Source organism: Bombus bifarius, unplaced genomic scaffold (genome assembly GCF_011952205.1).
Source record: "Bombus bifarius isolate JDL3187 unplaced genomic scaffold, Bbif_JDL3187 scf7180000008213, whole genome shotgun sequence".
Taxonomy (NCBI): Eukaryota; Metazoa; Arthropoda; class Insecta; order Hymenoptera; family Apidae; genus Bombus; species Bombus bifarius.
The window spans coordinates 1,465,116-1,477,933 of record NW_022884516.1 but is presented as its reverse complement, the minus strand read 5'-3'; the positions used below and the strand labels follow the sequence as shown (position 1 = coordinate 1,477,933).

General features: G+C 41.4%; 1 protein-coding gene across 14 annotated transcripts in view; it reads right to left on the bottom strand.

Annotated features, from left to right (window-relative positions):
* Window positions 1-12,818, bottom strand: part of LOC117210805 (nesprin-1) — a 112,153-nt gene that overhangs the window by 59,456 nt on the left and 39,879 nt on the right. For all 14 annotated transcript variants that reach the window (XM_033454165.1, XM_033454166.1, XM_033454167.1 and 11 more), the window contains 12 exons: window positions 11,404-12,715; window positions 10,795-11,158; window positions 9,732-10,340; window positions 7,814-8,599; window positions 6,444-7,604; window positions 5,388-6,167; window positions 4,514-5,164; window positions 3,588-4,189; window positions 2,771-3,413; window positions 2,233-2,571; window positions 1,795-2,100; window positions 1,391-1,542 (listed from right to left, as the gene is read on the bottom strand). In XM_033454165.1, coding sequence (XP_033310056.1) covers window positions 1,391-1,542; window positions 1,795-2,100; window positions 2,233-2,571; window positions 2,771-3,413; window positions 3,588-4,189; window positions 4,514-5,164; window positions 5,388-6,167; window positions 6,444-7,604; window positions 7,814-8,599; window positions 9,732-10,340; window positions 10,795-11,158; window positions 11,404-12,715 — 7,705 coding nt within the window. The remainder of the gene's footprint in view (window positions 1-1,390; window positions 1,543-1,794; window positions 2,101-2,232; window positions 2,572-2,770; window positions 3,414-3,587; window positions 4,190-4,513; window positions 5,165-5,387; window positions 6,168-6,443; window positions 7,605-7,813; window positions 8,600-9,731; window positions 10,341-10,794; window positions 11,159-11,403; window positions 12,716-12,818) is intronic.

The following is a 12,818-nucleotide window of genomic DNA, read 5'->3' as shown; positions in this document are numbered from 1 at the left end:
CAGGTTCTACTTAAGAAGTTCCACTCTTCTTTATTCTGTTTTAATTATTTTCGAAGATCGTATAACTGGGAAATATCAATGAACAAATTTGATCAGTTCATAGATACGTTTCAATTAGAATAGAAAATGAGAGTTACCGGCTGATTGAGATTAACTTCAGCAGCGATGATAATCACGATCCACATCATTCATTATTAATCGAGAAAAACCAGTTTTTTTTTTTAAGTCTATGTACTGGATGAAATATGATTCGGATAAAATCGGCATCTCCGGTCGGCTTATTTTATATTCGTTTCTGGATATTAATTTTATGATGCAATGCATATCGCGACACGCAGTGCACAACTTTTTCCAAGGCCTAATTACGTCATGGGATTAATTTGGCTATGACACAACACAGTAGGACACGTAATGCATGCTAAATCGATAGGTGTCGTAATCCATAAAGAATCTGCCGCTATCGAGAAACCACAACTCTTGTCCTTTCCCTTCTTTCGACATCGTTTCTTTATTTCTTCAATTTTTGTTATTCCTCGGCGAAAATTTCAACGAGACCGCCCTCCCGGTTGAATCGACGTTTCGAAATCGACTTCTTGATATTATTCATCTTGAAGAAAGAACGATCAGCGTGCGTAAGATGAACGAGCTTTTAACGCAGAAACTCAAATTCACTATTTATAGATTGATGTGAAATGAATAATAGATGAATTCTAACGATCGGTGGCTATAAATAAATTATCCTGAAAAGAGTACTATGTCAGAAAAGAATTGCAAGAATATACACATATGATTAAATAATATATTGATATTCGATGCGAAGATAGCCTGAAACAAAACATATGAAAGGGTGGGGGAAGCAGACATTACCTAGCCCTTTCAAAGGGATGGTAATATGCATAAGCAGACATACACACATACACACGCATGCACATGCGTCGAAATTGCACACAATCGCACCGCATGGTTCCTTCGTTGATGATTCCGCAGTTTGGCGGAACACTGGATAATGATTTTTTGCAAGAAAATGAAATATAGAAGATAAATATGTAATCTTAACTTGATAACAGAAATTAAAATCTAATAATAACAAAAGCGGAGTAAGAAATGTAATTGCTAATCGATGAATAGTAGATCTGTGTGAAATTATGTTCTAGCAGATATAAAATAGTTTTCTAATAGAAACGGAAAATTACGAGACACGAATGGAATATAAACCGTATTTAATAATGAACGCTTTGTGGAGTAAATTTTAATAAGTAAAAAGTTTTCTCGACTTCGAAAGAAACGCGTTCGCGAATCAAGAAATATATGATCCTCTGGTGACACCGATACAGTGTCCTTGGCAGTGCTTCTGGAACATCGCAACAAGAAAAGAGCAGTTTCGACTCACGATTCGACGGAATTCTGCAACTTATTCAGCTTTTTCTCGAGCGCGTGGGCTGGTGCCTCTGTGAAGGCTGCCAGATACGCTAGAACAGGTCCTGATAGATCTTTCACTTCCTCTGTCATCGGTTTCAATTTCTCCGCTTCCGCTACCAGCTCCTGTACACAGTAAAAAGCAAGATTAATAAAATTCACAAAGTAATACATATTTATATTTTTTTATTCAAGGTCTTTATACATATAAAATGTCTTCTTGCGTTTTACTACATCGTATTTTTATTACACATTTGATTTCTAACCGAATTACTTTCATTCTAAATAGAGTAAATAAAATTTCAAGATAAAATTCTACGACATCGAAACAGTTTTCTTTTTATCACCATCCAATTATTAGAGAGGCGTTGTGCTTACATGTAAAGCCTTGATAACGTCTTGCAAGTGTTGCTTAGACCGAACTACGGTATCCAAAAGTTTGCTCTTCTCTTCAATGACATTTACACGAGCTTCAATGACAGACCATTGCGCCTCAAGATCTTCCCAATGTTTGGACAGCGCTTCGAGAGCGTCTCTGCGACCCTCTAACCCGGAAACCAATTCTCTCCATTCCGCACTGATTTCGGCGATTTGTGTTTCTATCGTCTTTTTGTTATTAGCATCAGCCAATCGAAGCACTTCTTGACTGCGCTCGTTCAAAAGGTCCAATTCGAACTGTTGATTCTATACGAAAAAATAAAAATTTGTTTCTTTCTACCGATACGTGATAACATTTATTAGTAAATGGCTAGAAACATCGTCTAATTGTCTTGTAATCGTTAACGACAAACAGACGTGCGACGATTATCGACTAACCTGTATATCATTGAGAGCGTGCGTGATCTTCTGGATGTTAAATTGCAATCCAGCCAGAGTCGTGACAGGTTCGTCAGTGAATCTACTCCTTGCGATCACAGCTCGAACTCGCTCGAGGGTTTGCGTGTAGTCTCTCCAAGTTTCAGCTCCTTGTTCCAATCTGGCACGTTGAGATTTTGCGGTGTTCAACGTGTTCTTCAGTAATTGAGTGTGTTGCTGTTGTTCCGCGCTCAGTTCTTCTTGCTCGGACGTAGTCAACGATGGCCAAATTTTGTCACCTGCTTGTTGTATTTGCTGAGACACCAGCTCGCGAATCGTTGGCTCGCTACTAAAGTAAATCTGCAAGAACAATTCATCGAAATAATACGGTAAAGAAGTGTATACGGCAAATAATTTGAATCACTTTCAATGTGATCCGATACTAATTCAAAGGTTTTCACAAATCTTGAATCATACGTTTCAGATATGATTTTCAAGACTTTCAAGCTGTTAACGTCAAACTATTTCATTTTAATCGAATTGTTCGATATATACGAACCTTGTGCTCCTCGAGATCGCTCAGGATATTCTCAAAATCGAGTCCATCTTTGTCGCTTTCCAGTCTAACCTCTGCTTCGCGAACCCAACTTCGAAGTTTCTCAGTTAGAGCAGCGTACTCTTGTCTGAGTTTCATATTAGTCTTCAAATAATTTCCACGTTCCTCCATTTCCCTTGGCAAGGAGGTCAACAGAGACACTGCTTCGCTGAGCATTTCTTTCAACGAACCAGGCATTCCTTCCTCGTGAGGCACAGAGTTTTTCAAGTTTCTGATTCTGTCGAGATGTTCATTGACAGCCTCGCATAATACGTTGTGATTCTTCAGTTCAGCTTCCACGCTGGTCGGATCTCTCTCCAAGAGAGGCCTAGATTTCACTTCTTTCTCTTTATCTTCCAACCAATCGAGAATTTCGGCCAGTTCGTTCGCGAGTCTCTTGTGTTCCGCCGCAGCTAATTCGTGTTGCTCCCTCTGAGTTTCCACGGCTCTTCTTAGACCTTGCAGTTGTTGCTTCAGTGATTGTAGTTGTTCCGTTATGTTGTTTCTATCCGCGGTCGAACCTTCTGCTGCGATTTGCTGACCCTTGTCCGTTGCACTTGCGAGCGTCGCCTCGCATTCTTGGATCTTTAGAATGGCATCGTCGTATCTGAATAAAAATCGGAAACAGTCGTGTTTAATTACGAAGGATAATCAACACTGAAATAAATGTTAGTAACATTGTTAAATATTTCTATGATAGATACTTTACAGCAGCCTGCTAATGCGCTAATCAGGAATAACAAAATACTCATCGATCTTATAAATATTTCAATTTTCCTACCTCTTGATCTTTTCTTCCGTGGTCTGACCTGAGTTCTCGATGTCTCGAACGATCTCCGTGTACTTAGCAATGAACGTCGTAATATCAGTGATCAGGGCGATGAATTGCTGTCGTAAGAGAAGTAACTGGCGAAGTTTCGCAATTTGCGATTCTATAGCCTTTATGAGGTCGTCCTGTTGAGTCAATACCCCGTGAAGATCAGATACATTGACCGATTGGAGATCGGATAGTTTCGCCTTGTTCGCTTTCAAATCGTTTAAGATCTTTTCGTACGCATTCAGCATAGCTTCCACGTCTTCGACGCGGGAACCGATCGGTTTATTAAGCTCGTGAAGCTCTTTCTGCACGTCTGTCATGTATTGAACCGCTTCGGCAATCCTTGCCAATGATTCTTCAGCTTCGTCGATGCTCTTTTGAAGAGCCAGAGCTCTTTCATTTATGATACCAGCTACTCTGCCGTGAGCTTCTTTCATGTTTTGCAACTGCTCGTTTAGCTCGAGTTTGTCAGCGTCGCTCACGGTTGGGAGAATCGATTTTCCTTGCTGTATTAGCTTCTCGATGTCGTCCGCGTACTCCTTTGCCTCTTTCTTTAGACGATCGTACTGGAGAAATACGCGAGAAGTGGGAATTAATCGACGATGAAAAATTGGTTGGATGAATGGAGAACGAAAGTGAGATTATAATCCGAACAGTAATATAATAGAATTGAATTAGAATGGTAATCTCGCGATTAGAATTTGATCGCGCTTTTTATTACGATACTTCTGAAATTGCAAGCAAAGTTTTCATATATAGTTCCCTTTGTGCCTCAGTATTTAGATACAATAAATGGAAATACAGACGATTCTACGTTACAGAAAACAATGCATTCTGCTATCATTGTATGTCCATTGTGACGCAACTCGCTACAGAAACCTGTGTCTTACCTTAGCCAGCTGTTCCCTTAAAATATCGATGCTAGAAGATCTCAGATCCGAAGACGTGGCCACTTCAGCTTCGTTGATCCATCTCTTACACTTGTCCATTTCATTTTCGAAGGCCTTTCGTCCTTGAAGAAGATCCGCGAGTGCTGCCTGCTTCTCTTGCGCTTCGCTCTTCAGCTCGTCATAATCCTTGCTCATTTCGTCCAAGATTTTTCCTAATTTCGCTCGATCCTCCTCGTTACATTCCTTCAATAGATTATGCCCCTGCTTCAAAATATCATTCAGGTCCTTTTCGCTGAAGGAATCGATGTCAGCTTCCAATTCTCCGTGCTGAACGATATCCTGTTCGACTTTCGACGCCTTCAAAGGCAGATACCCACTCAGCTTCTTCAAGTTATTGCTCTTCGACTTGATCCAAGCCCGTGCTCGTTCCAGATCACCTTCGAACTTGCGACGAGCGTCGGCTGCAGCCGTTGCACTGGAAATTCCTTCGGTTAAGATCGTACAAAGCCGAGATTGTTCGCCACGTAAAGCTTTCGTTTCATTTTCCAATTGTTGCTGTTCATTGGCCTCTAATTCGTTCTGCATGTTACCGACTCGTTTCTCCAGGGTATCGATCACCATTTGCTTTCCTTCTGCTTCCTTCAGCATCGCCTAAAATTTACATAACATTTTATGAAGATCGAGGAAAATTTATTTATCGTAACAAATTTAAAGTAGAAGTATTATAATTGAAGAACTAAAACTTTAAATCTAGTTCTTTGATTTATAAAATAAATACGAAATTCATAATAATTCAACTACTCGACTAAAAAATGTAAGCTCTTTCAAATAAATAAATTCTTTGAAATCTCAATATCCTTTCTGATGAAATTACCTTCAGAGCAAGGAGCTTCTCCTCCACCTGCTTGCTGTCAAATCCAACTGGATCAGAGACCTGGGCTTGCTGTTTCCTTTGCTCGATCCAATCACGATTTTCTTCGATCTCCTGCCTAGTTGCCTCGATTCCTTGAGCAGTCATGTCCAATACCTGCGCTTTCCTCTGCAGCTTCTTCGCTATATCAGCGTATCTTCTTTCGACAGACTTAATTTGTTCTTCTATCTGCTGTGAATCCAAGTTGCTCACAGAATCCATCACTTGATCGCTCAACGTCTTCACCTCGTTCAACTTTCCAGGTCCCTGAGACTCGAACTCCGTTGTGATCTCTTTCACGCTAGCGATCTTCTGGCCGATAGTTTGCCCATTTCCTTTCTCGATAACGTCAACTTTCTTCGATAGGACATCCAACCAGGCTTGAATACTCTGCACCTGTGTTCTGTACTTTTGAATCAGATCCTGAGCAGCTTGTTTTCCGGCGATAGCATCCGTCAACTCTGCTTCCAGTTTGTTCAATCCTTCCTCGATGTCCTGATCGTCTTCGTTAAGCGATAGTTCGGTCAACGCGTGAGTTCGACGTTCGCCAACGTTTCCAAGTAAGTCGTTCATCGCTTGTAACTCGGCGTGTGCAGCTTCGGATCTTAATTTCGCTGGCCGAGACTTCCATTCGGCGCACAGAGCTCTTTGTTGGTTTATCCAAGATCGAAGCACGTTCTTCTGACGAGTTTGTTCTTCTAGTTCGTTCAGAGCTTTCGTCACGTTCATCAAGTGTGCCTGAGCCTGAAACCACGATGTCGATCATGCAGTGTAGCTGTTTCAACGTTTTGCCATCAAATCAATTTTCATGATTATTTTTACGACTGCAAAACGGTACGTTTCGTCGTTTATTATCAATAAATTGATAATAACGAGCATATTTAACAAGAGCACGCATATTATTTTATTTCGTTTTCGCTAGTACAAATTTTTTTAATAGAAATCCTTAATGAAGACGAAGATCTCTTTAAAATAAAATAAAAAATTAAAAAAATTAAAAGATTAAAAAGAATACGATACCTGATCGATCAGTTCCTCCAGTTTGTTCCTAACTTCCACTTCTCTCGGCGGAATCTGCACAGGCGGCGCATCCAGAGGACTTCCGGGTCTCGAGACGCAAGCCACCGCAGCTTCGCAAGCTTCGACAGCCAGAGCAAGCCTCGTTTTCTCGCCTTGTAACTTATTATGCAAGGTGCGCGCATTTTCGAATCTCTGCTTCGCAATATCGAGAGTATCCAAAGATGCCTCCATCTCTTGCGCTATTTCCGGCTCATACGCATCCAGATTCTTCATAATACTCTCCAAAGTGTTCTCATATTCCTGGAACTTGACCAACGATTCCGCCAATCGTTTCTTAATCTGCAACGCGGTATTCAATAGAGAATTGTAGCTCTCTTGAACATTTTGAAGTTGCGTTTCGATGACTGTTCTTATCTCAGGATTGGCAGCCACGTATCGACCGATCTGTCCATTTCCTTTCATTTTCAAATCGTCCAGCACACTCGTGTAATTTTCGATTTCTGCAAGCAGAGTTTCGTGCTGTTTAATTTGCGATACCGTTTGCTCTTTGTTCGTGATATACAGTGAATTGTGGGCCATTAACTGGAAAGAAATTTGCAACAGCCATTTCTCAGTCTCTTGTAAGGCTGCGTGATAAGCGTTGTATTCCTCGATTTCATTTTCTATCAATCTCTTTCTCTCGTCGACGTTCTCGCTCAGATTCTGCCAACGTTTCGATAATTCTCTCGTACGATCCAGAGGCGTGCTCTTTTTCGCCAGTTTGGACAGTTCGCCAGCTTCTTCCAACAGATGATCTAACTCGGTTTTCTTGCCGCGAACTTCCTCTTGGATGTGCTTGTAACGTTCCAGCATCGTTTTCATGTCACCGAATTCTCCCTTCGTGTCTGGAAGTTCCTGCATACTGTTCTCGGTCTCCTCCAACCAACGTTTCATCTTCCCGTGAGCTTCCGTGTGATCGTCCCAACGGTGTAACAGAGACTTAAGCTGAGCTTGAACCGTGTTCAAATCGATGCTCAGTTGCTCCCAGCTGGAAAGAAGTCCCGCCATGTCTGATCTTAGTTGGTCTTGTTGCTCTGGCACTGCCGTGTCTATGGCTTTCGCGTACGCGTTTTGTAATGTTGATAGTAGATGTTGACCCTCCGTGATCCTTGTTGCGACGATCTACAGACACAGACAAATTTTTTGAAAAATCAACAACGATAAATCCATATTTTAATACAACCAAGGAGAGATTTCTTCTATTAAAAACGAAAGAAACTTCTATTAAGAATTATAACGAGAACTTAGTTTTGACTATTTAAATATCGCGCATTACCTGCATTCTGTGCATCTGTAAATTTTGCGAGCATAAAAATCGATCGATAACACACCTTAATGGTTTCCAATTTATCCTTGGCCCATTCAGCATCCCCAACACCCATGCAATCCTGCACGGATCCTCGAGCAATACGCAGCCAATCTTCCATCTCCTTCTTCGCTTTCAAGAACTCGGTGTGATCGGATAAATTCTTCTCCACCCTGGAAACCAGTCCCTGCATATCCGTCAACAAAGACGTGTAAGCCGACTGCAATTGCACAGTCTTGTCACGGGCCCAACTACATGCACTCATTTCCAACAAAGCTTCGCACTTGTCGTTCAAATCTTCCAAAACTGGCTTCTGTTGAACGGCCTCTTCCACGAGACTTTTGCACCGAATTAAATCCTCCGGGGTTTTATTCTCTTTCGATTGCTCGTCGTTCACCTTCTTCTGAAAATGATCTATCCATCGTTTCATGCTGTCCAACGCGGTTGTAAATTGAGACCAGCTGGAAATACAGTTGGACAAAGTCTTCTGGGACTCGTGACACTGCGCTTGCAAAGATTTCCAATTTGCCTGCAGCTGTTTCACGTCCTGTTTGATAGCTTCTTGACCTTCGGGACCTGTGCTGGCGATCACTCCGTCGCTCAATTGAATAACTTTCGAGATCAAGTTTTCTCCTTTGGGAAGGGAAGCGATGATCTGATTCACTTTGTTCTCCCGTTCGATGATCCGCTCCTTTTCGCCGTGGGTGTCGCAGTTTTGCTGAAGCTCCAGTTTCGTGTGACGAACCCAATCCGCGGCTTCGTTGTGAGCTTGTTGCAGCTTCTCGTGGTCGTTCACCTGCTCTTCTAAATTCTGAAAGCAGCAACAGGAAAGTTTATGGTATATTTATACGCAGATATATGTGAAAGATTAACTGTAATTTCGATTACGCGTTTATATTAATGTAGTATCGTGGAAAAAAGGCCTGTGGCGGCACTCGATAGCAAATACCACCACTCGACACTAATTAGTGTCGGACGACGGCTATTACGTCGCGTAACACTCTACCTAGCCCAGGTCACACACCGCGGGCAATATGGCAACCAGATGTCTTCGGATACTCACTGCGAACCCTCAACAGTCTCAAGTACCTTCCATAAATCTCATAGATTTCCTAGTAGAGGTCCTTCAAACCAAACAAACGTCTGTTTCCGAAGAATTTCCAAAGACTATTGTCTACCACGGCTTGACAAGGGAAAGTTAGTTTTTCTCACGTATGATGCAACTTTCCTCCCACTAACCACTTTCTCTCGAGGGCGGTTAAGACCCTTCGTTCAACCAATTAGCAACGAAGCCTATTCCCTCACTCTCCTAACTAAAATCGTCACCAACAAATCCGATGGTCCCGTGCGCTAGACACACCCATCCTTAGCTTTCCTCCGAGACAGCATCGTCTCCCAAGACAGTACTGATTTTACATCCTTCGAACGGTCAACATCCTTTAACCGTATACACACCCGTAGATCAGTCATTCACTCATCTCGTACATACGCACCAGCGTAATTGCCTTCGTTATAAGTTGTTGGAATAAACGGTGAAATATAACTTACTCTACTGTGTCATATTCATTTAACCACCTCTGTTATCTTAACCGAAACAGGGGAACGACTACTTCGCGGCGTCGATTCACCGAATCGTAGCGAGAATTTACGCCTCTCGCTGACGCGTTTTCCTCGCGACCGCGTCTCTCCGCGAACGGTCCGCAAATTCTTCCACGATACAAAAATGAGAAGAAAAGCGGCCGTACACACCAGCGACATCCTAAGTATTCCGATACTACATTAATATTCTCCATCTGTTATTTACGAGATTCGATTAAATCGAGGAAAATTCTTGTACTCTTCCATTTAAACTTCGAGACAAAATCCAGGATTTAATCGATTTAACACGTTTGATTAATATTTATAATAATAATTAACGTTTAACACATTTAACAAATACGTACTCGAATTTTTTCAGCGATCAGCTTAGTCAATTCGTCGTACTTTGCGATGGTAGATTGATAAGGGCCAACGGGTATGCTAGAATCTTCAGCCAAACGAGCCTTCAATCGATCTACGGTTTCACCATGGCCTTGAATATCCCTCTGAACCGTCTTATACTTTTCCAACACCGCTCGTTTTTCACTGAGATCGTTCTTGTACATTTCACCCGGCTGAATCTTGCCCTCGATCTCATCGATCCAATCCGTAGTGAGTCGATGAATTTTGTTCAATTCTTCCAACGCGCTTGCTCTTGCGGCAAGTTTCTGTCTTATGTCTTCCACGTTCACTAACAATTTCTCGAATTCTGTCTTGAGGTTTTCCGTGTCTTCTTGAATCTTTGCCGCACCATTTTGCTCTGTGTTCATAATCACCTTCTCCTTTAGTTCGAGAGCATAACGCAGCTTGTTCTGGCCTTGTTCCAAGGTTTGTCTGATGGCCTTGCAAGTATGCAGCTTATTGTTCACCTCGGTTAAGGTGCTTGGAATCTCCTTACATTCGCTCAGTTTGTCACGAGTTCGTTCGATCCAATCTTGACATTCTTGGTACAACGTATTGTGCTGCTGATGTTCCTGTAGACGACAAGACACGGAGGATTATTTAGGAATTTTGATTGCACTATCCTTGGGGTTATGCGATAGCAGTTACGGTACCAAATAAGAATATAATTAATCCGTTGTGTTCTTGCAAAGATGGTATAGTGAATTTTAATATACAGCTTGGGTATTCAAGTTTCGATTTTTAATAAAAAATAATAAAAAGTTTTTTTGATAATTAGCTTAAAAATCTATCGAATACCGAACCGTAGAAAAACATGTATGAGCAAATACTTTCAAAGTTACTATAGAAGCTTATATTAAAAAGTAATAGCGAAGAATGTAGACTGCAGTACAAGGTAATGCAGAATAAAATTGTTTGAGAACGCGACACTAAACTGTGCAGACATTATATTTGATATTATACACTTTTATTTTATCCTAATCTTTTAAGCATCTCTAACGCTCGAAGCTCGGTAATGGGATATACCTGATAATGTAATTCCAGACGTCTCATTATTTCTTTAGCCAAAGATAGAAGAGCGTTATACTTGGTCGTCAGTTGGGTGATAGCGTTCGAGATTCTGGTGTCTGCACAAGTTTCCAATAACATCTGAGCCTTCATGTTCAGTCGATCAAGTTCTCTTTGCCAGTCGAACAGCGTCTGTAAATGGATCTGGAATTGTTCAAGAACATTCTTCTTTTCTTCCAAACTATCTTGAAGTTTGTTGAACGATTGCACCAGTTGCTCGGTCTGCGTGAGCCATTCGGTAGCTTCTGAAAATTGGTCCTCGTACTCCGTCCATTTCACTATTCCTACTTCCAGTAAGCTCTTCGTGTTGTTCAACGAGTCTCTGTTAAAAGAGATACAGAACTTCGGTATTTAAATAATTAATTCTGGACTGAACATTTAATCAATGAATTTCTCATCATTGAATTATCGAACTTGTTATTTATCATCAACGTCAACGATGTCGATAAAGGTAAATAGAAAAAAAGAGAAAAATGCAAGGAATATATTGAAAGAAAGATAATAATTGAAAGTACGTCATAAAAATATAAAAAATTCTAAAAGTCCGAAACAGATCACGAAACTTACACATAGCTGTCGTACTCTTCCTGCAGCATCGCAACTTCCTCCTCGATGATCTCCTTGTCCTCCTCGTCGGCGATCTGACACGCCGCGTTCCCTTGTTCCAAAGCATGTTGCAACTTCTTCTGGCCCTCTGGCAGCTCGCTTTGCAATACTTTCAACTGCGTGATCTTATTCGCCAACGATTCCTTATCCCCAGTAGGTTCTGAACATTTTCCAAGTCTCTCCTTAGCCGCTCTTATCCACTGAATAAATTCGTTTCCACTATCGATAAACGCCTGATGTTGTTCCACGGTTTCTTTTTGTTTCGCGTACAACTCCTGCGCTTGTTTGCTCAAGGTTTCGTATTTTATTGAAATTTCCGTGGCTGGCGTGGCCTGTCGAAGATCCTCAGCCTTCGTGGTAACCGATTGAATCATCGGCTCGAACGCCACTATATCCTGAACTATACTGTTCGTCTGTCTAAGATTCGCCTTCCTTTCTCCAATAGCCAAGGAACTCAAGCCAGCCAGACCTTTTCTAGCTTTCGACACCTTTTGTTCACAGACTTGTTGCAATTTAGCTTCTCTGTCGTTGATCCATTGTTGCAATTGCAAATACGACGAACTGTAATCCGCCCATTGAAGCAAACTCGTCTCTAAATGCACTTTGGTCGTCGAAATCTTCTTCACTAGTCTCTCCCACGCATTTTGAATCTCCTTTAATTGAGTGTTTATCTCTTCGCGACCATCTGATCGAGTATTTCTCATTACCTTCTCTCCACAGTTCACTGTCAGATGCACCAAGTTTTGTCCTTCCTCGCGTTTTCTTAATAATTCTTGAATGTTGTCTAATCTGTTCTGTAATTCTTCTCGACTGCTAGTGGACGCTGCTTCGGTCCCTTTGCGAATGATTTGCTTCGCGTTTTCGATCCAGGCACAAGTCTTGGCCAAATTAGCTACGTATTCTTCGTGCTGAGCCAAGTTAGTTTCGACTTTGTTCAAAACGTCTTTGGCGAGATTCACTTGAACCTGATAGCGCGAGTTTAAGTGACGAAGTTGGTTGTTTATGTAGGTGTCCAGGTTAGACGAAAGAAGACTGGATGCAGTCTTGTTGAATTTATCGATTTGTTCTTGTCTCTTTAATAGGTTTTCCAGTATTTCTTTTACCTCTTGTACTTGTTTCTTTTTCCCTGCTACGTTTGACAAGAGAGAATTCTTCTGCGCCTTTATGAGGATGTCGAACTGCTGTAACCAATCGCTTATTCGCTCGTATTCGTCCTTGTAGTCTCTCCATTGACTCACGGTTTGTTCCAATTGATCCTTTTGTTGCTTGATTTCTGTGCAATTGAAAAAAATAAATCGTCCTTAATGTAACATGGAAATTTTCAGTGTCATGCTACGGTCTTAGGATTCTTAATATTTCAATCTCGCTTTAGTTTC